This window comes from Pleurodeles waltl, chromosome 3_1 (assembly GCF_031143425.1).
Source record: "Pleurodeles waltl isolate 20211129_DDA chromosome 3_1, aPleWal1.hap1.20221129, whole genome shotgun sequence".
Lineage (NCBI taxonomy): Eukaryota > Metazoa > Chordata > Amphibia > Caudata > Salamandridae > Pleurodeles > Pleurodeles waltl.
In genome coordinates, this window is record NC_090440.1 from 424,490,766 (window position 1) to 424,516,956 (window position 26,191).

General features: G+C 45.9%; 1 protein-coding gene across 4 annotated transcripts in view; it reads right to left on the reverse strand.

Moving 5' to 3' along the window:
• Positions 1-26,191, reverse strand: part of WDR93 (WD repeat domain 93) — a 360,263-nt gene that overhangs the window by 180,749 nt on the left and 153,323 nt on the right. For all 4 annotated transcript variants that reach the window (XM_069222687.1, XM_069222684.1, XM_069222685.1 and 1 more), the window contains exon 10: positions 24,513-24,583. In XM_069222687.1, the coding sequence (XP_069078788.1) occupies positions 24,513-24,583 (71 nt within the window). The remainder of the gene's footprint in view (positions 1-24,512; positions 24,584-26,191) is intronic.

Sequence of the window (26,191 nt, forward strand, 5' to 3'; positions counted from 1 at the left end):
TTCTAACATTGCGTGGCAACGAAAACAAAATAATATTGGGTACTGGTGAGGCATGTTTACTCTGTGCTCAAGTAATACCTGTAAATTAATTCCCCCTCCCACCCATCCCAGCCCCACCCTTTCCCCTGCAGGCATGCCACTGATACGTTGCTGACTGGAAAAGTCCCCCAAGGCCACTGAGCCCAATCGAGGGTATCCTGGAGCAGACCGATGATCCTTGAAATTACCTTCGCTACATATTGGAAATACTTGCTGGCAAAGCAGGGTAGTAGGACTGAGCCAGGGTCTGTAATCCCACATATTTCTTTGGTCTCCTGTCCTGTGGAATCCATTAACTCTTCCATGTGCTGCCATGCAAGCACAGCACTGCATGTGGAACCTCGGGGAGTTTGAAGGTCTCAGCTATCAGATTCCCTCAGGGGACCCTGGGCGGAGGCCTGTTGTTAGAAATTGGGTCTTTGGTTGACAGTCAGGTTACCCCCTGTTCAAGCAAGGACCCTCACTCTAGTTAGGATAAAAGAGAATCACCCTCAGCTAACCCCTGCTTACCCCCTTGGTAGCTTGGCAGAGCAGTAGGCTTAACCTCAGAGTGCTGGGCGTAAAGTATTTGTACCAACACACACAGTAACTTAATGAAAACACTACAAAATGACACAACACCAGTTTAGAAAAATAGGAAATATTTATCTAGACAAAACAAGACCAAAATGACAAAAATCCAACATACACAAGTCAAGTTATGATTTTTTAACGGTTTAAAATAAAAAGAGTCTTTAGGTAGTTGTAACACCACACTAGCGCTGCTAGCGTGAAAATGTACCTGGTTTGCGTCAAAAATAACCCCGCACGGGCGGTGTGCGTCGAAAGTAACCCTGCACGGTTATATGCGTCGAAAACAGCTCGGCACGGTGAGGCGCGTCGAAAAAGCCAGCCACGCGACGGTCCGAAAGTCCCGCGGCGCTGGTTGCGATCTCTCAGCCTTCGTCAGCGATGCTGCGCGTCGTTTCTCCTGCTCCGGGCGTCGATTCTCCGGTCGCGTTTCCTGCGGCGTCGTTTCTCAGCTGCGGAGCCGGCGTCGCGTCGTTTTCTCAGCCGCGATCGGATTCGCGTCGATCTTTTCTCCGCACGGCACTCGGTGCGTGTATTTTTGTCCTTAGGCTGCCAGCCTCTCCTTTCAGGGTCCCAGGAACTGGAAGGGCACCACAGAGCAGAGTAGGGGTCTCTCCAGAGACTCCAGGTGCTGGCAGGAAGAAGTCTTTGCTATCCCTGAGACTTCAACAACAGGAGGCAAGCTCTACATCAAGCCCTTGGAGATTTCTTCTTCAAGATGGAAGGCACACAAAGTCCAGTCTTTGCCCTCTTACTCAGGCAGAAGCAGCACTGCAGGAAAGCTCCACAAAGCACAGTCACAGGCAGGGCAGCACTTGTTCCTCAGCGATCAGCTCTTCTCCAGGCAGAGGTTCCTCTTGATTCCAGAAGTGTTTCTAAAGTTTGTAAGTTTGGGTGCCCTTCTTATACCCATTTTAGTCTTTGAAGTCACCTTTCTTCAAAGGGGACTCACACCTTCTTGTGAAATCCTGCCTTGCCCAGGCAAGGCCTCAGACACACACCAGGGGGCTGGAGACAGCATTGTCAGAGGCAGGCACAGTCCTTTCAGATGAGAGTGACCACTCCACCCCTCCCTCCTAGCAGAGATGGCTAATCAGGAAATGCAGATCACACCCCAGCTCCCTTTGTGTCACTGTCTGGTGTGAGGTGAAAAACAACCCAACTGTCAAACTGACCCAGACAGGGAATCCACAAACCAGGCAGAGTCACAGAATGGTTTAAGCAAGAAAATGCTCACTTTCTAAAAGTGGCATTTCCAAACGCACAATCTTAAAATCAACTTTACTAAAAGATGTATCTTTAAATTGTGAGTTCAGGGATCCCAAACTCCACAGGTCCATCTACTCTCTAGGGGAATCTACACTTTAATCATTTTTAAAGGTAGCCCCCATATTATCCTATGAGAGAGAGACAGACCTTGCAACAGTGAAAACGAAATTGGCAGTATTTCACTGTTAGGACATATAAACCACATTACTATATGTCCTACCTTATCCATACACTGCACCCTGCCCTTGGGGCTACCTAGGGCCTACCTTAGGGGTGCCTTACATGTAAGGAAAGGGAAGGTTTAGGCCTGGCAAGTGGGTACACTTGCCAAGTCGAATTTACAGTGTAAAAATACACATACAGACACTGCAGGGGCAGGTCTGAGACATGATTACAGAGCTACTTATGTGGGTGGCACAACCAGTGCTGCAGGCCCACTAGTAGCATTTGATTTACAGGCCCTGGCACCTCTAGTGCCCATTACTAGGGACTTACTAGTAATTCAAATATGCCAATCATGGATGAACCACTTACATACAATTTAAACAGGAGAGCATATGCACTTTAGCACTGGTTAGCAGTGGTAAAGTGCTCAGAGTTGAAAAGCCAACAGCAACATGTCAGAAAAAAAATAGGAGGCAGGAGGCGAAAAAGACTGGGGATGACCCTGCATAAGCAAAAGTCCAACACGACCCCCTACCAGCCTAAAGCCAGGGGAGAACAATCAATACCTTGATGTACTTCCCTGATTGGGGCGATAGAACAGGGACCCAGGCCCACAACAGCAGGGGCATGTTCCAGTTCTACGCCTTCCTGACTCCAGTTGGATCCCTCTGTCCATACTCTCAGGGCCCACTAAGCTAACCCATGGGGAACCCTTCTCCACATCTACAGACACCATCTGTGCAGCACCTAACTTTACTTTGCTCACAGATGAATTGCAATGGGCAGATAGTACCACCAGGGCCAACACAGTGGTGTTGCCCACTCCACCCCCGGGGTGTGACTCTCGTCCCCCCCCCAGGGGCAACTCTGTCCACCAGGACAGCAAGCCACGGTGGCCCCGGACAACTGTCAGGGATGAGAGCCCGACCTCAGGCCTCTCCAACCACTGTGACTGCGGAGAGTGGGGGGCGGTAGCCCCAGGTGCCTGGCACCCTTTGACCACTCTCTCTTCCACCAGGTCAGGGATGACAACCTGACCCTGGTCCCCCCCTCTGGGGCTCTGTACCCTCCCTGCAGAAGCGGCACCCCCAGAGTCAAAAACTGTCAGGGTGCTTGTAGAAGCAGTCCTGCACAATTCTTCCACCAGTGCAGGGATGTTAACCTGCAACTGATCCTCCAACCTGGGGTCTGTACCTTCAGGTTGGACCAGGGCCAGGGGTGAGGCTTCCCTCCCCCTGCCCTCTCTTCTGGGGTCCTGACCCACCCAACTAGGAGTGCCCCCCCCAGAAGACAACATGGTAGGGGCACTGTTAGCAGTAGCCCCTTCCTCCAGGTCAGGGGGGACACCCTTAACCTGGCCTCCCAATCCAGGGTCTGTACCCACAGACTGGATCACTGCCTGGCAAACCAGGACTTCCTGGGGGGCATACCTACCCCCTACCAGGTCAGAGTTTACCCTCTGAACCTGGTCATCCAACCCAGGGTCACCACCCTGCGGTTGAACCACTGCCTGGCACACCAGGACTTCCTTGGGAGCACACTTACCCCCCATCAGGTCAGAGTTTACCCCCTGAACCTGATCCTTCAACCCAGAGTCACCACCCTGCGGTTGAACCATTGCCTGGCACACCAGGACTTCCAGGGGGGCACACTTACCCCCCTCAAGGGACACACTGTCCCGAAGGGCCACACAAGAGTCTGGCTGGCGCAGGTCTCCTGACCTCTGCCCATCTGACAGAGTCTGGATTCCCCCCAACCCAGAAATGGTCTTACCAAGGTCATTCATGGGGGGCTCTGCTCTCAGAGCTGACCCCTGACCCTCCAGGTTCTCCACTGGGGTCCGCAACCCCCTCTCAACCCTCTGTCTGGACTTCTGCACCCCCTCACTAGGAGTGGTACTGCCAGACACCAGAACTGGTGGGACGCTGGCTACAGCCGCCCCCCCAAGTTCTCCTGACACTGTGGGGTCTCCCTCAACAGATGGCCCTATGGTACAGGCTAGGCTCCCCTCCTGGTGTTCCCGCAGGGAACCCTCCAGGACCTGGGACCGGATCTCGGGCACCTTGGGCCTCAACCCATCCCCATTCCCTCTCCTCTGAGACTGGACATGGGGTCCCTCACCCATCCCACTACACTGGGACCTACCTGGGACACTACAATCCTTCCCTACCTCACCTGGTTGGGAACTACCTAGACCACTCCTCTCAGGAGCACCCCCAAATGCCTCTTCAGACTCTCTGGTACTCACCCAGAAGTCTGCCTCCATTGTAAGCTCCCCGGGGTCAGAGAACTCACACTCCACCTGGTGTTGGCATAGCTCTGGAAAATAAGGACTAGACATATGCTCTCCAGCAATTACATCACTCAGCCCCTCACATGAATTAACCAAAGTACCCTTCACCCAACCATCCAGTGACTCTGCTTTGAAAAAGCACCCCACATCACCCTCCTGAGACTGGTGAGACAGTACCTGACTGTCCCTGACACTCAACCCACACTCTTCTGGGATGTTTTCACACTCCATAACCAGGACTTCTACCTGGGGGGAACCCCTCTCCCTGTCACTCTCACTTAGAGTCAGTAGAGTGTCCCTCCCACCAGTAGGAATATGACTCCCCATGCCAGTTCCCCAATCCACCTCAGGGACCCTGTGCATCACTGGAGCTACCTCATACCCCTGAACCTCCTGGCGTGTGTTAACTCCCTCCTTCAAGTAGGGCACCACCTCTCTGGGCATGTGCACTTCTGCAGCATCACTGGATATACAATTGTTGCTGCCACCATTCCAGCTGGACTCAGCCCTCATGACTTCCAGCTCTTTCAATTTAAGCTCGTAAGCATAAATCATTTTTTTAATCTCTAAGTTCCTCCTCCTTTCTTCCAACTCTTCCAACCCCCAATCGAGCTTTTTCAGCTCCCATTGGTACTTCCTCTCTGCCTGTCTGTCCTGTAACTCTTCAGGAGTCAGACCCTTGGGTGACACCCTGCCACCCCTCCTGGGGACCCTCCCCCCAGGCGTAACAGGTTCCTCCACTACACCACTGTGTATCCTCTGCACTTCCCCCCCCCATATTCTCCTCCTCTGTGTGCCTTCCAGCCTTCTTGATTGTCACCCAGGCCCTCTGTGCCTGTTGCAGCTCCCCCTCCCTGGTGGAGCTCTCAGTGGGACAGTCAAGATCTTTAAGGAACTGTTTCAATTGAGCAACTGAGTACTCCTTCAGTTTCTCCACTTCAAACACAGCTCCAGCTGTTGCATCTCCAGATTGAGACATGATGGTCACAAGTGCAAAGTTCCAAAAGGCAGAAAAAAATAATTTCCCAATGAAGTAAAAAGAATCAGTCAAGGGATCAGCAAAATCATGGAAGTAGAATAAAAAGAGTCCTTAAGAGAAAAATCAAAAGATCACCAAACAAGTAGTATGTGGTCACGTAGTGGTCTGAGATCAAAACAGTAGTGTACACTTAATTACTGTATGTCAAGTACAAATACAAGTCCAATCCCGACCGCTGGTCACCAATGTTAGAAATGGGGTCTTTGGTTGACAGTCAGGTTACCCCCTGTTCAAGCAAGGACCCTCACTCTAGTTAGGATAAAAGAGAATCACCCTCAGCTAACCCCTGCTTACCCCCTTGGTAGCTTGGCAGAGCAGTAGGCTTAACCTCAGAGTGCTGGGCGTAAAGTATTTGTACCAACACACACAGTAACTTAATGAAAACACTACAAAATGACACAACACCAGTTTAGAAAAATAGGAAATATTTATCTAGACAAAACAAGACCAAAATGACAAAAATCCAACATACACAAGTCAAGTTATGATTTTTTAACGGTTTAAAATAAAAAGAGTCTTTAGGTAGTTGTAACACCACACTAGCGCTGCTAGCGTGAAAATGTACCTGGTTTGCGTCAAAAATAACCCCGCACGGGCGGTGTGCGTCGAAAGTAACCCTGCACGGTTATATGCGTCGAAAACAGCTCGGCACGGCGAGGCGCGTCGAAAAAGCCAGCCACGCGACGGTCCGAAAGTCCCGCGGCGCTGGTTGCGATCTCTCAGCCTTCGTCAGCGATGCTGCGCGTCGTTTCTCCTGCTCCGGGCGTCGATTCTCCGGTCGCGTTTCCTGCGGCGTCGTTTCTCAGCTGCGGAGCCGGCGTCGCGTCGTTTTCTCAGCCGCGATCGGATTCGCGTCGATCTTTTCTCCGCACGGCACTCGGTGCGTGTATTTTTGTCCTTAGGCTGCCAGCCTCTCCTTTCAGGGTCCCAGGAACTGGAAGGGCACCACAGAGCAGAGTAGGGGTCTCTCCAGAGACTCCAGGTGCTGGCAGGAAGAAGTCTTTGCTATCCCTGAGACTTCAACAACAGGAGGCAAGCTCTACATCAAGCCCTTGGAGATTTCTTCTTCAAGATGGAAGGCACACAAAGTCCAGTCTTTGCCCTCTTACTCAGGCAGAAGCAGCACTGCAGGAAAGCTCCACAAAGCACAGTCACAGGCAGGGCAGCACTTGTTCCTCAGCGATCAGCTCTTCTCCAGGCAGAGGTTCCTCTTGATTCCAGAAGTGTTTCTAAAGTTTGTAAGTTTGGGTGCCCTTCTTATACCCATTTTAGTCTTTGAAGTCACCTTTCTTCAAAGGGGACTCACACCTTCTTGTGAAATCCTGCCTTGCCCAGGCAAGGCCTCAGACACACACCAGGGGGCTGGAGACAGCATTGTCAGAGGCAGGCACAGTCCTTTCAGATGAGAGTGACCACTCCACCCCTCCCTCCTAGCAGAGATGGCTAATCAGGAAATGCAGATCACACCCCAGCTCCCTTTGTGTCACTGTCTGGTGTGAGGTGAAAAACAACCCAACTGTCAAACTGACCCAGACAGGGAATCCACAAACCAGGCAGAGTCACAGAATGGTTTAAGCAAGAAAATGCTCACTTTCTAAAAGTGGCATTTCCAAACGCACAATCTTAAAATCAACTTTACTAAAAGATGTATCTTTAAATTGTGAGTTCAGGGATCCCAAACTCCACAGGTCCATCTACTCTCTAGGGGAATCTACACTTTAATCATTTTTAAAGGTAGCCCCCATATTATCCTATGAGAGAGAGACAGACCTTGCAACAGTGAAAACGAAATTGGCAGTATTTCACTGTTAGGACATATAAACCACATTACTATATGTCCTACCTTATCCATACACTGCACCCTGCCCTTGGGGCTACCTAGGGCCTACCTTAGGGGTGCCTTACATGTAAGGAAAGGGAAGGTTTAGGCCTGGCAAGTGGGTACACTTGCCAAGTCGAATTTACAGTGTAAAAATACACATACAGACACTGCAGGGGCAGGTCTGAGACATGATTACAGAGCTACTTATGTGGGTGGCACAACCAGTGCTGCAGGCCCACTAGTAGCATTTGATTTACAGGCCCTGGCACCTCTAGTGCCCATTACTAGGGACTTACTAGTAATTCAAATATGCCAATCATGGATGAACCACTTACATACAATTTAAACAGGAGAGCATATGCACTTTAGCACTGGTTAGCAGTGGTAAAGTGCTCAGAGTTGAAAAGCCAACAGCAACATGTCAGAAAAAAAATAGGAGGCAGGAGGCGAAAAAGACTGGGGATGACCCTGCATAAGCAAAAGTCCAACACCTGTTTAACCCCGTTCCCCCAAAATTAAATAGAGAAATCCCTGAACCTACAGCTCACTTCAATTTTGATTAACTCCTTATACATTTCCTCCTGTCCTCTACCAGCCAGTGCTGAAGTTGAGCCAGTGGTCCACTCCCCCTTACTTTTGGGGACCGGCACTTATTTTTTCGAAAGAGAGGGGGAAAAAAAGTGGAAAGATGGAGGAAGAGAAAGACAGAAAAACGTCACAAAGGGAGAAATCAGGAACCTGCAAGAGCAAGATGAAGGGGCAGCAGTGTCTGGTAGTGGATTAAAGAGGCTGGGGTGGATTCACAACTAAGCACCCTTGATATTGGGCACACTAACATTTAATATCACCAGCTGCAGGGTACTGGGCAGAGCCTCGGGCACCGCCACCCATTTCTTTTACAAATGAAGCTCTGCTACCCGCTCGCCTTCAGGCTTATGCAATATGGGGGTTCAACTGTACACCACAAGTTTTCCAAGGTGCCTCAAAATAACTTGCACTCAATTTATCCTTCAAAGTTGAGGCTTTTTTAATGTTGTCAGGTGAATTGGGGTATTATACCCCTAAGTAGCCCTTCCAACTGCAATGTTTCCAAAGAATGTTCTGTACTTTGTTTACAATGAACATATAAATTTAACAGTGTCACTCTGTTTTCCGTTTTGGGAAGCAATAAGAATTCCCGCCTACATTATTCTGCTCTCTGAACTGCTTTCTCCAATGTCTATTCGGGATAACCTCCATTCTTAGCTTTGGTTTGTGACAGCGTCCTCTTTTTCATCTGGTACGAAAGGTTCCAGAGTAAAGTTTTTAGAAACTGAACTAGCTTGTGTTGATGTGTGTTGGTATAGAGATGATTCTGCAGTAAGTGACTATGGAATTAATCATATGTAGATGAAATAAATATGATATTGTTTATTAAATAAAATGCCAGTCTGCATCAGGGAACATATCCCCTTTGTTGTTACAAGAATTATGTATGTATGTGGAAGACAGAAGAAAATACCTTCCTCGTGATTCGGCCTCTCTTAGTCTTTGTTCTCCCTCCAAACAACGGTTTGGAAATTGCATATGCAGTGAGGCACAACTGGGAATTTTCTCCCAGGAAATCTCTGCAAAAGAGTTTTACCTCTCTTGCTCTAGAATCCTTTGGTGTTACCTTCCCATCCGACTCTTGCATCACCTTTCATCTTCACATTATTTGTGACTTTCTAGGTTCTCCAAGGGGATGACTGGGAAATTATCGTGAAGGAATGAGGCAGGTGCGGTAATCTAATCATGGGATTTTTCTTCCTACAGCGCCCTGCTCTTTTCTGTTCTCTTTTCTTCCGAACCAGTTTTCTTTTCTTCCGAACCAAGTGGAAATCTATTACAAAATCCACAAGTGGGAGGGGGAAACAGCATATGGCCAATGAGGCTTAAAATTATAAATTAAACCGCGCTTCCTGTCCCAAAGTCCCATTTCTAAATATGCTTCATCCAGAGAGTAATGCTTGTAAAACGTTATCAGACACCTAAGTTGCTAATTACAAATATCTGTCATGGGAATGCTTCCCCAAAAAGACATTGATGCTGACTTTAGCCTGCTGAACATAGCATTAACTCCAGGCGATCAAACTCCTCCAAAGTCAAAAGGTTATCAAATGCAGGCGATTAATCGCCTGGCAATGGTGGCTTTGTCACTTTATTGCCTGGGGTGAAACAACCTGTACCTAAACTAAAAATGTTAAGAAACTGAACGGTGTTGTTCTTTCCAGACAAAACTTCAGTGATCTTTGAATGTGAAGATTATTCATTGTTTCCTCAGCCAAGTAAACATGGCATCTGAGCTAAAAGAAAGGGATTCTTATTGCTCTTCAAATGCATGTGAGGCTTCGTCAGGACCTTTAGAATAATAAGCATTTGCAATGCAATGTGTCTCGAATTTGCTTGAGTTAGAGCTGTTAATGTTGTAAATTTCTAACTGGTCTTTTCTTGCCACTTAAATTGAAAATGAAAAGTAAAACAGTTGACATAAGTGAGCAGATTCAAAGCGCCATGGCCGCCAAGAGCGCGAAGGAGAGACACAAAAGGAAAAATAAGTTTGCTTGCAGTCAAACGTATTGGCAATCGTGCAGTTATTCATTTAACAAGGTGGATGTCCAAGGCAGTAACCCCACTGCCCCAAGGAGGGACAAACGTAAAGCATTTACCAATGATAACAAAGGATTTTTGAAAGTGAAGCCCACAGTGATAGTGATGGGTGTGCGGTGGGCGTGGTTGAAAGCCCACAGATAGATTACAACAGGTCAGAGTGTTTGCACGCTCTACCTAAAAAGAGGAACATCAATAGAGCATCCCTGTTCTTTTATGGAAGACAATTCACAACTCTTGATGCTCCCTGAGCCTTCTGACAGAGATGATTTCTACCATGAATGTTCTCTTCTTTGGTAAGAAATTAATGTTCACGAAAGTATAAGATCAAAAAGTTTGTGAATCTGAAAAATTAGGACAGAATTTTAATCCAGGCACAGAGCAGTATCCATTACAGGGTGATGGAAATGGCTTAGTCATGGAAGCCTATTCATTAACTGCATTATGTGCTAAGTTTAGTAGTACTAAAAATGTGTCCTAACGGTTATGTGAAATTAGAACCCAACAATGTGTTGTTACTGTAACAGTTGTAAAATGCATAAATAAAGGTTAAAAAAAAAAAAAAAACGTTGGAAGATGGCAGGGGCATTCTTTAAACCAAATGACATAACAGTGAACTGATAATGCCCATCTGGGGTCGGAAATGCTGAGCTTTCTTTTGCTTCAGGGGTCAGACCAATCTGCCAGTACCCGGATGTCTAATAAAAAATACTGAGAAATGTGGCTGTCCCTACCCTGTCAGTCAATTTGTCTGTCTTAGAATAGGGTGTGCATCTGTCTTAGTGACAGCTTTGGGACCTCTACAGTCCACACAACACTTCAGCTCTGGTTTACCTCCCTTAGAATAAGATTCTGGGACTAAGACCACTGGGGTGGCCTAGGGACTGTCAGAGGCCTCAATTACCCCTAAATCTAGCAGCTTGTTTACTTCAGTCCTGATGCTATCCTTCGCATGGTCACACTATCTAATACAGATGTTACTCTTGGCAAGCATATGGTCACCACTGTCCAAATCATGGGCACACCAGTTAGTCTGGCTAGGGGTGAGGGAAAAGAGCTCAGCATACTGCTGTAGGACTTGCCTGCAGTCAGCTTGCTGTTGGGTAGCGAGGGTGTTTAAAAACACCACTCCATCAACTTACCCATCTTTGGGGCTGTGAGAGAGGAAGTCAGGGAGAGGCTCACTCTCTTCTCCCCAATACTCATCAGTGACCACCAGCATGGCCACAACAGCCCTGTCATGGAAGAGCTTTAGGTGGTTCACATAGATGATCCTGTGATGGTTCCTGGGAGTGCCCAAATCAACCAGACAGGTGACCTCACTCTCCTTTTCAAGGATAAGGTAAGGTCCAATCTGGGAGCCCCAGACCCCAGTACCCACACCTTCAGCCTTGGATGGGACTCCACCATGGCAGACAATATCGTTCATACCAGAGCTTCTTGAGCTCTTGCCTGGCCTCAAGGTTTTTGGATGCTTTTCCATGTACTCATCCAAACATGAATGTAGGCCAAGCACATACTACACAATGTCTTATTGGGGATATATCAGAGGTCTCTCCCAGACTTCTCTCACTAGACACAGAGGTCCCCTTACAGGATGGCCAAACAGAAGTTAAAAGGGGGGAAACCCTATCCCCTTCTGTGGCACTTATGTGTAGGTGAAAATAAAGCATGATAACAGGATATCTCATCTCCTTTTGAGTTTTTCAGGCAGACCTGCAATCATGCCCCTCATATTTCTGTTGAAGTTCTCAAATAAACCATTTCCTTGTGGGTGACATGGGGTAGGTAACTTATAAGCCACTCCACATTCATTCCACATGGTCTTGAGGTAAGTAGACATGAAGTTACTACCTCTGATACCAACTCTTAGGTAAGCCCACTCTAGTAAAGATACTGAGTAGGGCTCTAGCAACTGCAGGAGCAGTGGTAATCGTAAGGGGTATAGCTTCAGGGGACCTGGTGGCATGGTCCACTAACACCAGTATAAATCTGTTCCCTGATGGTGTGGGAGGGTCTAGGGGAGCAACAACGTCAACCGCTACCCTTTTAAAGGGAACCCCAACCACTGGAAGTGGAATTAGGGGGCTTTGGGTGGCCATCTGTCTTGCCGCTGGTGTGACAGATGACACAGGAGTTACAAAACTCCTTCACCTTCCGAGACATACCTGGCCAGTAGAAGTGAGGTACCAACCTGCTCAAAGTTTTGGTCGGGCCAAGATGCCCAGCTAAGAGGATGTCATTAGCCAAAGTGAACAGGAACTCTATAAATCTAAGGCATTATCACTTTTCTAGTGGCACCAGGTTTGGGGTCTCTGGCTTCATCATATAGGACTCCCTCCTCCCAATAGGTTCTGTGGGAGCCACTTACATCTCCCTTTTCCTGGTCATCAGTTTGCTGTCTTAGGCTTTTAAGATAGGGACAGGTCCTCTGTCCCTGGTACAGCTCTTCCCTAGGGGGTCCCCCAGGCCCTAGGAGCTCTGTAGTGTAAGGCCCAAGTTCCTGGGGCTCAGTTCCCTCAAGGGCTGAGAGGTCTTCTCCCTGAGGGGAGGGGGGCTGAGCTTGAGGCTGCTCAGAAGCTGGTTTACCAGACGTCCTGCCTTTTCACTTGACGGGCTAGACCATTATTCCAGCACCTCTTTTTCACCCTGGGCTTTGCATTGGGCCCTGTTTTTCACGCACACACACATTCAGGTATACCCAGCACAGCTGCATGGGACTTTCTTTCTACCTCAGCCCATGGTGAGTACTCCAGAGCATTTCCCAGCAGACATGCTATAGGAATTGCAGAGGATATGGCCACCTTCTTCTGGCTAGCATCCCCTCCGCACACTAAGAAGACCATTCCCAGGGGATGGACTTTAGCCTGGTTGTCAGCATTGATGACTGTCAAAGTTTCACCAGTCAGATACTGTTCTGGGGATATCAGTTTTTCAGTCACCATGGTGACACTTGCACTTGTATCCCTTACGGCTTCAACTCTGATCCCATTAATATGAGGCTGTTGTTTGTACTTCTCCGGATTACTGGGCCAGACAGCCAGGGCTGCTACATCCACCCCTTCCTCTGATACTAAAGAAGCTTCTGTGAGCTCTCGGATATGGTCAGGGCCCACCTGGGATCCCATTTGGAGACTTACCACTGCAGCAGGAGCCACAGGTGCACTAGGGGGATTATTTCTGGGAACAGGCAGGGTCTCCAGTTCAGTGCCCATTGGCTTTGCAATTAAAGCACGAAGCCTTCTTAGGATCAAAGTTCTTACTCTGGCCCACCCTTGGTTTGTGATTTATCTCGGGCCCCACACTCCTGAAAAGGGTTTGGGGCCTTTAGAAGACTCTTTGGTTTTATGTTTAGACTGGTCACCATCTTTCTCCTGGAGAGGCTTAGCATCCCCTTTTTTTTGGTCACCCCCACCATGAGTTGTCTTGGATACCCTTGTTGTGACCCAGTGGTCTGCATTCTATTCCATCTCTTGGGGAGGAACTGGACCTGAGTCTAACAAATACTGATGCAATTTTTCAGAAACACAGTTACTCAACAGATGCTCTTTCATAATAAGATTATAATGCTCACCATAGTCTTGCACCTGGTTCCCTTTTAAACAGACACCCAGGGTTTTGATTGAGAAGTCAACAAAATCTACCCATGATTGACTTGAGGTTTTTCTAGTTTCCCTGAACCTGATCCTGTACTCATCAGTTATGAGTCCAAAGCCCTCATTCAGGGTATCGTTCATGTGGTCATAGGACTCGGCATCTGCTCCAGTCAGTGTCAGGAGTCTATCCGTACACTTTCCTGTGTAAGCTCCCACAGCAGAGAGCCCCAACACTTCTGGCTGGGTTTCCTCATGGCACAGGTGCTTCAAAGGCTGTGGACCATTGGGTGATATCATCACCCTCTGGATATCGGGGACAATCCCTTTGGGGATGTTAGGATCAAAAGCTTCTTCTGTCTCCCTATTTAAAAGTCTGCTGCCACCTGAGGTTGGTCCTAGGTCCATCTCAGCTCTTTTTTGTCTCTATAGCCAAGAGTCCAGACTAAGGCCCTCATTCTGACCCTGGCGGTCGGCGGAGAGACGGCGGTCGGACCGCGAACAGACCGGCGGTATTAAAAATGGCATTCTGACCGCGGCGGTCCCCGCCGCGACCGACCGCTACTTCTCCACTCCGACCGCCGCGGCGGTCATGACCGCGGGGCTGGAGTTTGCGCACTCCGGCCCGGCGGTCGTCCCAACACCGCCAAGGGTATTATGACCCTGCCTACCGCCGCGGTTTCTTGCGAGCGGGAACCGCCGTGCGAACCATGGCGGTAAGCACTATCGGGGCCAGGGAATTCCTTCCCTGGCACTGATAGGGGTCTCCCCCACCCCCCACTACCCACCCGAGTCCTCCCCCCACACCCTCCACCCCCCTGCCACCCCCCAGAGGTGGTACGAACCCCCTCCCCACCCCCACCCCGACATGCACATACATGTACCCCGACATGCACACACCCCCAACATGCACATATACACCCCCCCTACACACACATACACAACGGGGACACATACCCGCACACATACATGCCGACATGCGCACCCGCCGAACAGCACACATTACCCATAGACACAGCAGCACCCCCGCCCGCATACACGCACTCACACACCCCCTCTACACACTCACACGCACACCCCCATGCACGCCCACATCACACAACACCCCCCCACCCCCTCCCCTCACGGACGATCAACTTACCTTGTGCGTTGGTCCTCCGGGAGGCGACGGGAGCCATAGGGACGTGACCGCCAACAGAAGACCGCCAACAGAAGACCGCCACACAGATATGTGGGTCGTAATTCTGTGGGCGGTGTTCTGCTGGCGTGGCGGTGGAGGTTGACCAGTCTCCACTTTCCCGCCGACCGCCAGTGTGGCTGCTGGCGGTTTTCCGGCGGAACGCTCCCAGCGGTCAGAATGCGCACAGCGGCACACCGCCGCGGTCGGCGGTCTTCACCGCGGCGGTAACTCGGCGGTCTTGCGAAAAGACCGCCAAGGTCAGAATGAGGGCCTAATTCTTTTCTCATAGCTAACTTTTGGAGTTCAGCATTGTTAGACCTGTCAGCTCTTGGCGTGGTTTCCCATGTCTTTTTAGTTTTTTACCTCCTGTTATGATCCTGTGCTGTATTTAGTTTTTGCTGGCTTTAGGACTCTGGGCACCTCACCACTGCTGACCAGTGCTAACTTGCAAGTGCTCTCTGTCTGAATTGGGTTGGTGATGGTATTCTCCCTGATTGGCATATTTGATGTACTATTAAGTCCCTAGTAAAGTGCACTAGAGGTGCCCAGGGCCTGTACAGCAAATGTTACTAGTGGGCCTGTAGCACCGATTGTGCCACCCACATAAGTAGCCCTTTAAAGATGTTTCAGACCTGCCAGTGCAGTGTCTGCAGTTTGAAACTCCCAGTTCAATCTGGCAAGTGCACCTACTTGCCAGGCCCAAACCTTCCTTTTTACTACATGCAAATCACCCCTAAGGTAGCCCCATGGGCAGGGTGCAGTGTATCTAAATGGTAGGGCATGTACTTGTGTGTTTTACATGTCCTGATAGTCAAATGCTGCTAAACGTGGGTTTCACTACTGCAAGGCCTATCACTCCCATAAGGGAAACATGGGGATTGCCTTGAAATATCTTTTAAGTGCAGTTTCCCATTGGGAGCAGATAGAGATGTGGAGTCTGGGGTCTCTGAACTCACAATTTAAAAATAAATCTTTTTGTGAAGTTGGTTTTTAGGTTGTAAGTTTAAAAACGCCACTTTTAGAAAGGGGGCATTTTCTTGCTTAACCAATTCTGTGCCTCTGTCTGGCTGTTGCATACACGTCTGAGTCAGACAGTTGAGCTTTTTGTGAATTCACTCTAGACAGTCACATATAGGGAGCTGAGGTGTGTCCTGCATATTCTGTTGGGTCTTCCTGGGCTAGACTGGAGGGAGGAGCTGACACTTGCACATGAATAGGGCAGTGCCTATCCTTACACAAAGCAGTCTCCAACCCCTGGAGTGTGCCTGGGGCCAGGGCAGGGAGAGGCAGGGTTGTGTGCACTACAAAGACTTTCCTTTGAAGTTTGTCCACTTCAAAGGCAGAAATACGTATCAGTATTGGACTGCTGACCCCACAACTTCAGAACACTTCTGGACTGAGGACATTCTGCCAGAGAGAAGAGATGGTTGCTTGAGGAGGACCTGCCACTCTGCCTTTTGCTTTGCTGTGCTGGCCTGCTGCTGCTACTTCTGGCCTGATAATGCAATGACTGTACTTTGTGTTTTTACATCCTGCTTTCCAAGGTTCTCTAAGGGCTTGAACTGAGCTTGCTTTCTGTTGTGAAGTCTCAGGGATATCAAGGACATCATCTGCCAGTGCCTGGGCTCTTCTGCCGAGAGTCCACCAAGTGGTGCCAAATCCATTCCCTGGACCCTTGGAAGTGGAAGTTGGTGACCTAAAGAAAAATCCACGCACCGTGGCCATTGCAGCAGAAAAATCGATTTTCTACACATCGTTCCTGGGCGACAAATCTTCAACATCAACGCAAGGAACCGAGGCTGCGTGGCCAGAAACCAAAGCATTGTTGTCCTGTGGAAAAAAATTGGCCCATTGCCTTCCCAGCGGGGAAAGAATCGACGCATGGCCTCACTTGTGAGTAAGGAATCAACACATCGCTTGCTTTTCTGACACATCACTTCTCCTACTGCTTTAATTTTGATGCATACCAGGTACTTTGTGCTAAAGCAACACATCCACTGCTTCCTATGGATTAAGACTCTTAACTTTATAAATTGATATCTTTTCTTGTGTATGATGGATTTTTGTTGTTTTGGTCTTGCTTTATTCAGATAAATATTAGCTATTTTTCTAAACTGCTGTGGAGAACTTTGGGTGGTGTTTTCACTGTGCTACTCTGTTTGTGTACAAATACTTTACACATTGCCTCTTAGATAAGTCTAACTGCTTATGCCAAGCTACCAAGGGGGCGTGCAGGGGTATTTTAGGTGTGCGACTCCCTTACCCTGACTAGAGTGAGGGTCCCTACTTGGACAGGGTGTAAACTATGCCAACTAGAGACCCCATGTCTAACAAGCATCTTCCCTGTCTCCATCTCCTGGAGTACTACCAGAAATGCCTTTAGTGGTGTTTCTGTCAGTGGAGTTGTAGAGGGATTCCTCATCCTCGTTCACCTCCCCTTCTTCCTCACGCTCATGAGGAGCTTCTTTGCTACCCATGGCTCTGCCATTTTCTGCAAGCAGCTGCTGCAGATGAGCTTTTGTGGGCTTAGGACCCATGACAAATTTCCATGCCATGTTTCTGCTTGGCAGAGGGTCTGAAGTTGAGCAACCTTAAGATGTTTCTATGGGCCCAGGCTGAGCTCCTGGGATGAACCTGCTGCCTCAGTCATGGTTTTAAAGTAGTTGGGACCTTAATAGAAACTTAAAAAATTCTAAGTGAACTACTAAAAGGCCTAACTAACTAAAGTATTTTAAATTCGAAACTGTTTGGACTGGGAGTTTAGCACAAGGCCCTACAATTCTAAACAATTTAGAAAAATCAAAAATTGGAGAAAAAAAATTTCCTAACTAAAAACAACTTTGGATTCCTTAGGAGTCGGCATGTCTCCTGCGAGTGAAGCCAGATCTGCACACCAAGGGTGGTGGGCTTCGTTGAAGGCCCCTACCTTAGAATGCAGGTTTGCGGGTCATCCTGCTGGGTGGGGTGTGCATACCCCTCTCCCAGAGCAGGTTTTGTGATTGATCGCCCAAGGGCAAAAGGTCTCAGTCTAAGAGGTCAGACTCATATCTGGTGGTGGCAGACTGGCTAAAACTAGTCAGTCCCCACTCGGGTAGTTGGTAGGTTTTCAAGGGGTACCCCTAAGGTGCCCTATGGGTGCATGGATTATTAAATCCATCACTAGCATCAGTGAGGGTTCAATAATATGGGATGTTTGATACCAAACACCCCTAGTTTCATTAAAGACATAATGAAGCTTAGGAACTCGTAGTGACCAGTGTTAAGCACATGTACTTAAAATGGCTTCCTTTTCACTCACTATGTCTAAGAATCGACAAAGACATAGCAGGGACAGATCTGCTCAAGCAGATATGTTCTAAAATGCTATGTAATGCGCCCTGCCTTAGGGCTGTAAAGCCCGCTGTAGGGATGACTTGCATGCAGTGTTTAGGGGACACTGCACACACTGTGTGCCATGTTGTGTTTTCACTTTTAGGTGTATCAAGACACGTAGCATCCAATGGCAGTCTGCATGTAGAAGTTGAGGGGTCCCTGACAGTGGCTCAATACAGAATGCCGCCCTTGGGGAACCTCTTTGGTACCCACCAATACATAATTCAGCATGACTGCCTTCTAATTCTAATCACAGAAGAATGACAAACAAATGAACAACATTTCATGGCCCTCATTGCACAACAAATTTTCTACAAGTATAAGAACTGATGAGAGAATATTTGGACATTAAATAAGCACTGAAAAAGTGTTAGCCGAAGGAAATGTGTTGTCTACAAGTATGTGTTACCATAAATGAACGGTTAATAAAGGCACATTTCATAGCAAGAGACCATCATAACCTTTGCTTTTTTCAACCATCAGGATGACATGAGAATTAAACTTTTATATGGAGTTGTTTACTTATATGCTTGAGTGACCAAAAAGTGTGCCAATTTATTTTGCAAAATAGAAAGGTTTCTTGCAGCTTGTTATGTCTCTGCAGCCACAGAGGAGAATAGCCAACTGAAACTCGGAGTCCACTTCTTAGCCCTGTGTAAAAGTAGGAGCAGGTCCAGACTTTCAGTACTCAACAGAGGGTACAGACGGCAAGTCAAGTCCTTTTCACAGGCCCACCAACTGTTCGGAGGGGCTGGGGATGAGATGGCACTTTTGCTTAAATCACTATCCACAAGGTAAGGTTGACTCCTGTCCTCTCCCTGACAAATAAACAAAAGGTTGCCAAGGACAAACCTTCCCACTTTTGCAGCATATCCTGTTTGCTTTTCTATAAACTATCCCAAAGCACACCATTCTCAGTACAAATACTAGAGGGGGCTAGGGACACACCTACGGGTTTGTTTAAGGTATTAAGCATCCCCCCCAACCACTCTAAACTGGCTATGGGGCAAGCTCCCTTCTCTACAGAAACTAAAGCCAGAAGGCCAAATTATGTTTTGGGATCAAAAGGCCCCTATCTTCCAGGATTTCCTGATCACTCAACTATAAAAGTACAGGTCTCCCCTTGTACCCGCTTAAGTTAGCAAAGATCCTCAGAACTCTTAAACTCCCCCGCGTAGGTTAAGCTGAGTCACATTCCTCCCCTTAGTCATCCTTCCATGCCTAAGCCACTGTCTCTGCCGTAGGACCAGTAGTTCACACCTCTTTGAACCAGCACTGACAGGCCAGCTGCAGGCACAGGAAATTCAGGCAGAGAATGAATAACTTATTATAAGTTAATTTTCCTGTGTAGATATCAACCTCACCACTGCATTGGCTTTTTAATAAGTATGAAAAGCAGAGGCTGAACCACCGCTGTACCTTATTCAAAACCACATACACACAGAATTAATATATCAACTGTACTTTAGATTTTCCTTTGTGGAACCAGCTACAGCACTAACATTGAAAGTAGCTTTTGGATGCTAGTCACTGTAGCAACATGCCAACATTACATTTTAAATACTTTTTAATACTAGTCACCCTACCCATGTGGGCTACAATGCCTACTTAAGGGTAACTTATTTAATATTCAAAAATAGGTTTCCCTGTTGTCAAAATAATTTGGACAGGCCTGCTTGTAGGGTTAAAGGCTGCAAGAGTCAGGCCACACACATAGGTTTTAAGCCATGTTTTCCTTCTCAGCCTAGTAAATGCCACAATAGGAGCTGCAGTCCCAGGCTGATATTTAACTCTCTATGCCATTGGGGTATTTTCTTACACTATATACTACGGCCTGACTGGAAAGTTAAGTATGGCAAATGGGGATAAGCTAATTTACCATGTTTTAGGGTTCAGAGCACATGCTCTGGGGACAGGACAGCAGTATACCTTAGTGCACAGATAAAAAAAAACAGCAAAAGCAGTCTACAAAAATTAATCCCACCCACCTGATATACCTCCGTAAAAAAGTTGTTGTCCAGAGATTTTCATTTTTGATTTGTGTTTTTGGATCATTAGAGAAGTAATTTAGCTTGAGTAAAGATTTGCTGATCTGGGCCGGTGTTTTCTGGATGACATTTTTAAAAATGGGAGATGCGATGCAGTGATGATGTAATAGTTCAGGAACCATGAGACCTAAATGCTTCATTTGGTGTTCTCAGCTGATTTGACTCCTGAAGATCTTTCATCCAAAATAAGATCACAAGATGCAGTAAAGTCAGCAGGAACCATTTTAAGAAACGTCTTGAAAGATTCAGATTTAGAATGCCTGATGTTGTCTTAACAGTGTTTACATCATTGCTTAACATCGGCAAAGCGAAACTGTCACAAACGAAAGTTCTTGACTTAGGAACAGAAGCCGACAACATTGATGATGGCTTTGAAGATATAAACGAAGAAGTGGAAGACAGTTTCATGAACCGACAGGAGGCTGTAGTGCAAGGTTACCTACATGTTGGACACTCCAATGGTGTTTGATAATTTTCACAATTGTATTTGTGCAAAGGCTGAAAGTAGTGACACTAATTTTTAGGGGACAAAAATTATTCTCTAAACCAAGCCCTCTTAATAGCTGTCTCTACGATCTTTCAAGAGTACCCTCTGGCTTTGAGACTTGTTGAAGTACATTTGCTTCAGTGAAATAATCATGCTGACTGTACATTTACACCTAATCCTTAACAAGCATTGGCAATGCCAGTAGGTCTGACTTATGAATTAAAGTGCCTTTTGTGTCATTGCTACGTTTAGGCACCCAATAAGCTATCATACATGTACTCTGTCCCTCATCTTGGCACCCATAAATCCATTCATCCACTTGCTCATTCTTGCATTCTCTCTTTGACACAACCACAATAAAGCACAAACAAACTCAACAGCACGTGCATGGTAAAAGAATTCAAGTAGAAAAAAAGAAAACATGCTGCTTTCTAAACACGGTTTGCATATACTTGCAATAACGAAACTAAACATTGCAGGGCATTCATCTTGCAGAGGTATTGTAAATAATCTATTATTTTTTTAAAGTTCCACCATAGCCACCACATTTAGAACCAATGTGTAGGCCATATTTGAGAGACAAACGATGATATACTATTGACAGACACATTTCATAATGGTCTCCTCGTTTAGGGGAAATGGCAAAAAGGGATGTGGTACACTGAAAGTGAATGGAGAGGCAAGAAAGTGGCCCATTAGCACTGCTTGGAGAGCTGTAGTATTGTCTTAACAGATGGTAAAATAAAAACAGGAGAAACAAAGAAATGAAAGGGGCATATTAAAATATTAAAAGGAGAAAATTGAAAACTAAAGGAATAGTCAACCAAGCTGGCATTGAAGTGTACTCATTTTCAGGTGGATGTACATATGTGAGCAGGAAATGCTGAAATTCACAGGGCTAGAGAGCCAATGGCTGATATGGACTAACCATTCTACCATGCAGTATGCTGTCATGAATGGAAGTGGAATGTAAATGAAACAAACAGAGCAGTGGCAGAACAGAGCTTAACCCCTCTATATACCTATATGGATATATATGTATATGTTTGGATGTAATGATTTTCTTTGTTACAAGCTAAGAAGAGATTCTAGCAACTCAGACCTACTATGTTGGTTATAAGCCTTCTCACAACCATCAGATATACCAAAATAAAATTACAAATTACAAATATGCATGCAATGCAATTGTCAAAACAATATAAAATCCCTGCTAATATACCACAATAAGGGTCATCAAAGAGTAAATCGTCTATCCTCATGGTTTGTTCTGATGGGTCGCCAACAACAAAAACCTTGCTTACTAAGATAAACTGTGAGATTTCATTGAACAACATCCTAGCCTATTGCCTCAAGCATATGCTTTTCATCATAATTAAGTCCTACTTGGTTTATCATAACTTTTACTTATAAACAAATCACACCTAAGGAATATACCATAACGTTTCCCAGTGTACTGGTTGAGCCTCTAGCATTTACCAATGCTTGAAACTATATAGAATATATGCCTACTTAGGTGCACGTAAACTGCCAATCATCATGCACTAAAATTACAAGTATGTACAAAATTACAATAGGCCTAAATCACAGGGAAATTCTGCTCCATGGGTTTGTCAGAGTAGATGACCGGCACCAAAACCCTTGCCCACTAGAATAATCTCAGACTTTACATGTAACCAAATACCTTTCTACAGCATGCAACAGAAAGTGACAACAATCCACTGGTAGAAGGCTACTGGATATACCATATGTTTTTCACAATAAATAGGTAAGGCCTACTGCCTTTGTAATAACATGTTAATATAACAGGCCACACCTATGCCATCTGGCATTCCATGTCCCTACACACCAATCAAGCTTATAGCTGTAATCTTTGGCCTGTCACCATAGCCAGGTATTGCCTACTGTACTGAGCATAAGCTTTCCAACAAGACAGGTATCAGGAACACAGTCACAAAAATGCAAATACACACAAAATTCATCCTTAAAAGCCTGTTGTTAACACATATTTTTCACAATAAGTAGGGTAGGTGTACTGGCTTTGTTATAACATTTCATCATAAATAGATCAAACCTCTGAAATGTGGCATGACTTTTCCCAATGAACCAATGAAGGCATTGCCCTTTACCATTGGCTTTACACCTGACCCACCACTGGCCTATTCAAGTGCACATAAACTGGCAATCGTCATGCACACAGTAAAAAAATTACAAATATATAGTAAAAAATACATTTTGCAAAACAATATACAGCCCGACAGAACAGTACCTAAAAAGAATAATCACAGTGAAAAACAGCAGGATTTGTAAGGCCATTGCCAAAACCCTTGCCTACTATGTTAATCTGTGAGATTATATGTAAAAGAATACCTATTGGTAGGCTTTAATATAGAGTGATAACAATCCATACTTAAATGTTAAGTTATGTTATGTTGTTATGTATATTTGTATTGCAGCTTATCACCTGTGAGGATATCTAGCAGCATTAAGGGTGGGTTAAGCAGCTGCTTCCTCGGTGAGGTTACTCGAAGAGCTAAGTCTTCAGCTTCTTGTAGAAATGAAGAAGCCGTGAGGAGGCTGTGATGTAATGTGGGAGGTTGTTCCAACTCTTTGAGGAGATATAGGAGAAGGCGCAGCATAATAATATGTTAATGCCTATTGAATTTAACATACGGTTTTCACAACAAATATGTCAGGCCTAGAGCTTTTATCATAATATGCCATAATAAACAGATCAGGTCTATAGCTATGATCTTTGGCTGGCTATCATAACCAACCCAGTTCTGCTGATTTGAATATAAGCTTCAAAATGCCATACAAACAGCCTTTTTAGTGAAAGCACAAACAATTAGGCCCAATCAAAGCCTGTAATCATGGGAACCAAAATGTGGACGAAGCCTAAGCGCGTGTCCGTCCGTGTCTCTCTCTCTCTCTCTCTCTTTCTCTCTCTCTAAGCTCTTATTTGTCAATCACATAGGTCTAAACACAAGTTGCACTGCTCTGAACGCTGAAATCTAAACGTAATGAAGGAAGGGGGTTGCTGGGACTGCAATACATTTCTCATGGCTGCTCTTCTACCCTTTGTGCTGCTGCCAGGGAACAACAAATACCCTAAAATTATCTAGGTATCTAAGACACTTTAACATCATTACACTGTATGGCCCTGACAGTTCAAGCTCGAGCAGCTGGATAAATAAACAAAATGATAAAATAACTTTTTGTGAAAGAACACAAGCAACGTCTCCCACACAAAACGTACTCCTGGCTCCCAACATGCGAGTGAAGCCAAAGCCCCTTTCTTGGCTATACTCACATATTTGTCTGGCGACCGCTAAGCTGTCAAGCCAAACCATGAAAACTGGCCAAATGGGTGGCCATCTTGCAGGATCGTGGGACAGAAACATTTGTACTGTAATAGCGTCTTTTTACTTCTTGGTTTTCTATGTAGATCCGTGCTCAATTTTCCCTCAGTACATTTGATTGTGAGATCCAAGGGGTGGCACGTTTGGATAGTTGGGATGTATATTTGGACTGCTGACCCGCTCATATTGCAATCTAGATAATTTTATATTTCAGACAAAAACAGCAGAAAATATATAGGGGGTTATTACAACTTTGGAGGAGGGGTTAATCCGTCCCAAAAGTGACGGTAAAGTGACGGATATACCACCAGCCGTATTACGAGTCCATTATATCCCATCGAACTCGTAATACGGCTGGTGGTATATCCGTCACTTTTGGGACAGATTAACACCTCCTCCAAAGTTGTAATAACCCCCATAGTTTTATAGTTTATGGCAATATCATAACCTCAACATATAACGTGGAAGACAAAAATATATGAACTGACAATAGAAACTTCTGATCTCAAAATAGGTTTCCACTAGAAAATATAGAAAAGCAATGTGATTCCTAACAGTTATTACTTCTAATTGTTGGTCTTTAAAAAGAAACACTGCACTGCCACACAGTCAGTCCAAATAAGACGCTCAAAATTGTTTCTTGCTCACCTGCTGGAACTTTGCTTTCACCTTCTCTCTGTAGCACTTTGCAAGGCAGAAGAAAATGAAACAATCCTCGGCTGGGAAATAAATAGAAAATGAAAACTGTAACAGACAAAATGAAAATGTCAATGTGCACCATCTAATCATATTTCGGGTACACGTTTCTACTGTCTCTATTATTTCACTGTCGTGAGTGTTTTGAGCTCCATGCACACCTGGATGAACATGCCTTTATTTAAATTAGTTTGAAGCATTGTAAATCTGAGCTCCTCTTTATGCAGGACTATTTCAACTAGATTCCATGAAAGCATACAAAACATCCGTTCACTGCTGCGAGGTATATGTCTAGAAATATTCTTCTTCTTCCTGTATGTTCCATTGTTTTATGCAGAATGCAAGAACATAACGTACCAGGACATAATTTAGTCTATTTGTGTGCTGAGAAACCTCCGCATCATTCTGTAAACCCAGGACGCTCAATGTAGCCTATCACTCAACTTTTGAATTCCGAGTACCCAGTTATAAACTACTGAGTAAGGCTCTTTAATCATACTTGTTATGTTGAACTTTTCTTCCTTTGTATATTTAATTCTCATTTTTGTGGATCTGGAAATTCGTTTCTAATATTTACAAATATTATGCTTTGAAAAGCTATTATAATGAGTTTGCCAGCTGGTAAATACGTATTTTGCATGTACGACTTAGCAAGCTTTTTTAATATTAGAAAAAACTATATAGCATAACATGAAGTGCCATAGACAGCCAGATGTGCCCTCAAACACACAGGTGCGGGCTTCATATGCCTGGGACATGAATCATAGTCCCATGCCCTTGCATTGCATGTAAAACCGCCTAGTACATATTTCGTTGCTAGCTCTTTGCCGGAGCGCATCTCCTTCAGAAGTCCATGAAGAGGAAGGGAGGCAGCAGTTAAGGGGGAAAGGGAGAAAGGGAAAGGAAGGGAGGAGGGAGAAAGGGAAAGGAAGGGAGGAGGGAGATATTCTTAGCGAACAAATCATATGCCCAGTACAGACTTATGTGCCAAAGGACAGCATCAAACGGCATCCGCAAATCCTCTCTTATCAGCGCACTCCCCCATCCCTGGCTTTTTTTAGGGGTGCGCTCCAATACCACAAAAGCCACTGGGGCTTCCAGAGCCAAGGGCACACCATAGCTCTGTCAGCCAAGGGGGGGGAGGGGGGCCAGCTTGATCAACGCCTCAATTGGAAGGCAGGGCAACCAAACGAGAATTCAGAATGTAAACATGACGTTTAAAGAGATTGCTTGCTTGCCGTGGCTGGCAAGATGTTGCACTGTTGTGAAAATAGTGACCTGTGGTGACCTCGAAGTGGCCTCCAAGGAAAAAAATCATTAAAAAAAAAGATAAACGGGGGCAAAAACTGTCCTTTTCATTTTAGTCACATTTGTATTGCTCCTCGTCTATTTATGTTGATATTTTGTGTTCTGAAAAACCTTATTAACGTTTGGTAAACAGAGACTGGCTTGTAGTAAGGAATCAACCGTATTAATTCCTTTCAGTGAGACATTTAATCCTATTGAAGTCACTAATGCAAATATTTAAAGTATGCAAGGGCCAAATTAGTTACAAACAATCAGCAATTAGAAAGACAAATTCAAAGGAAAGAAACACACTAAGGGGGTCATTCTGCACACGGGGTAAACAC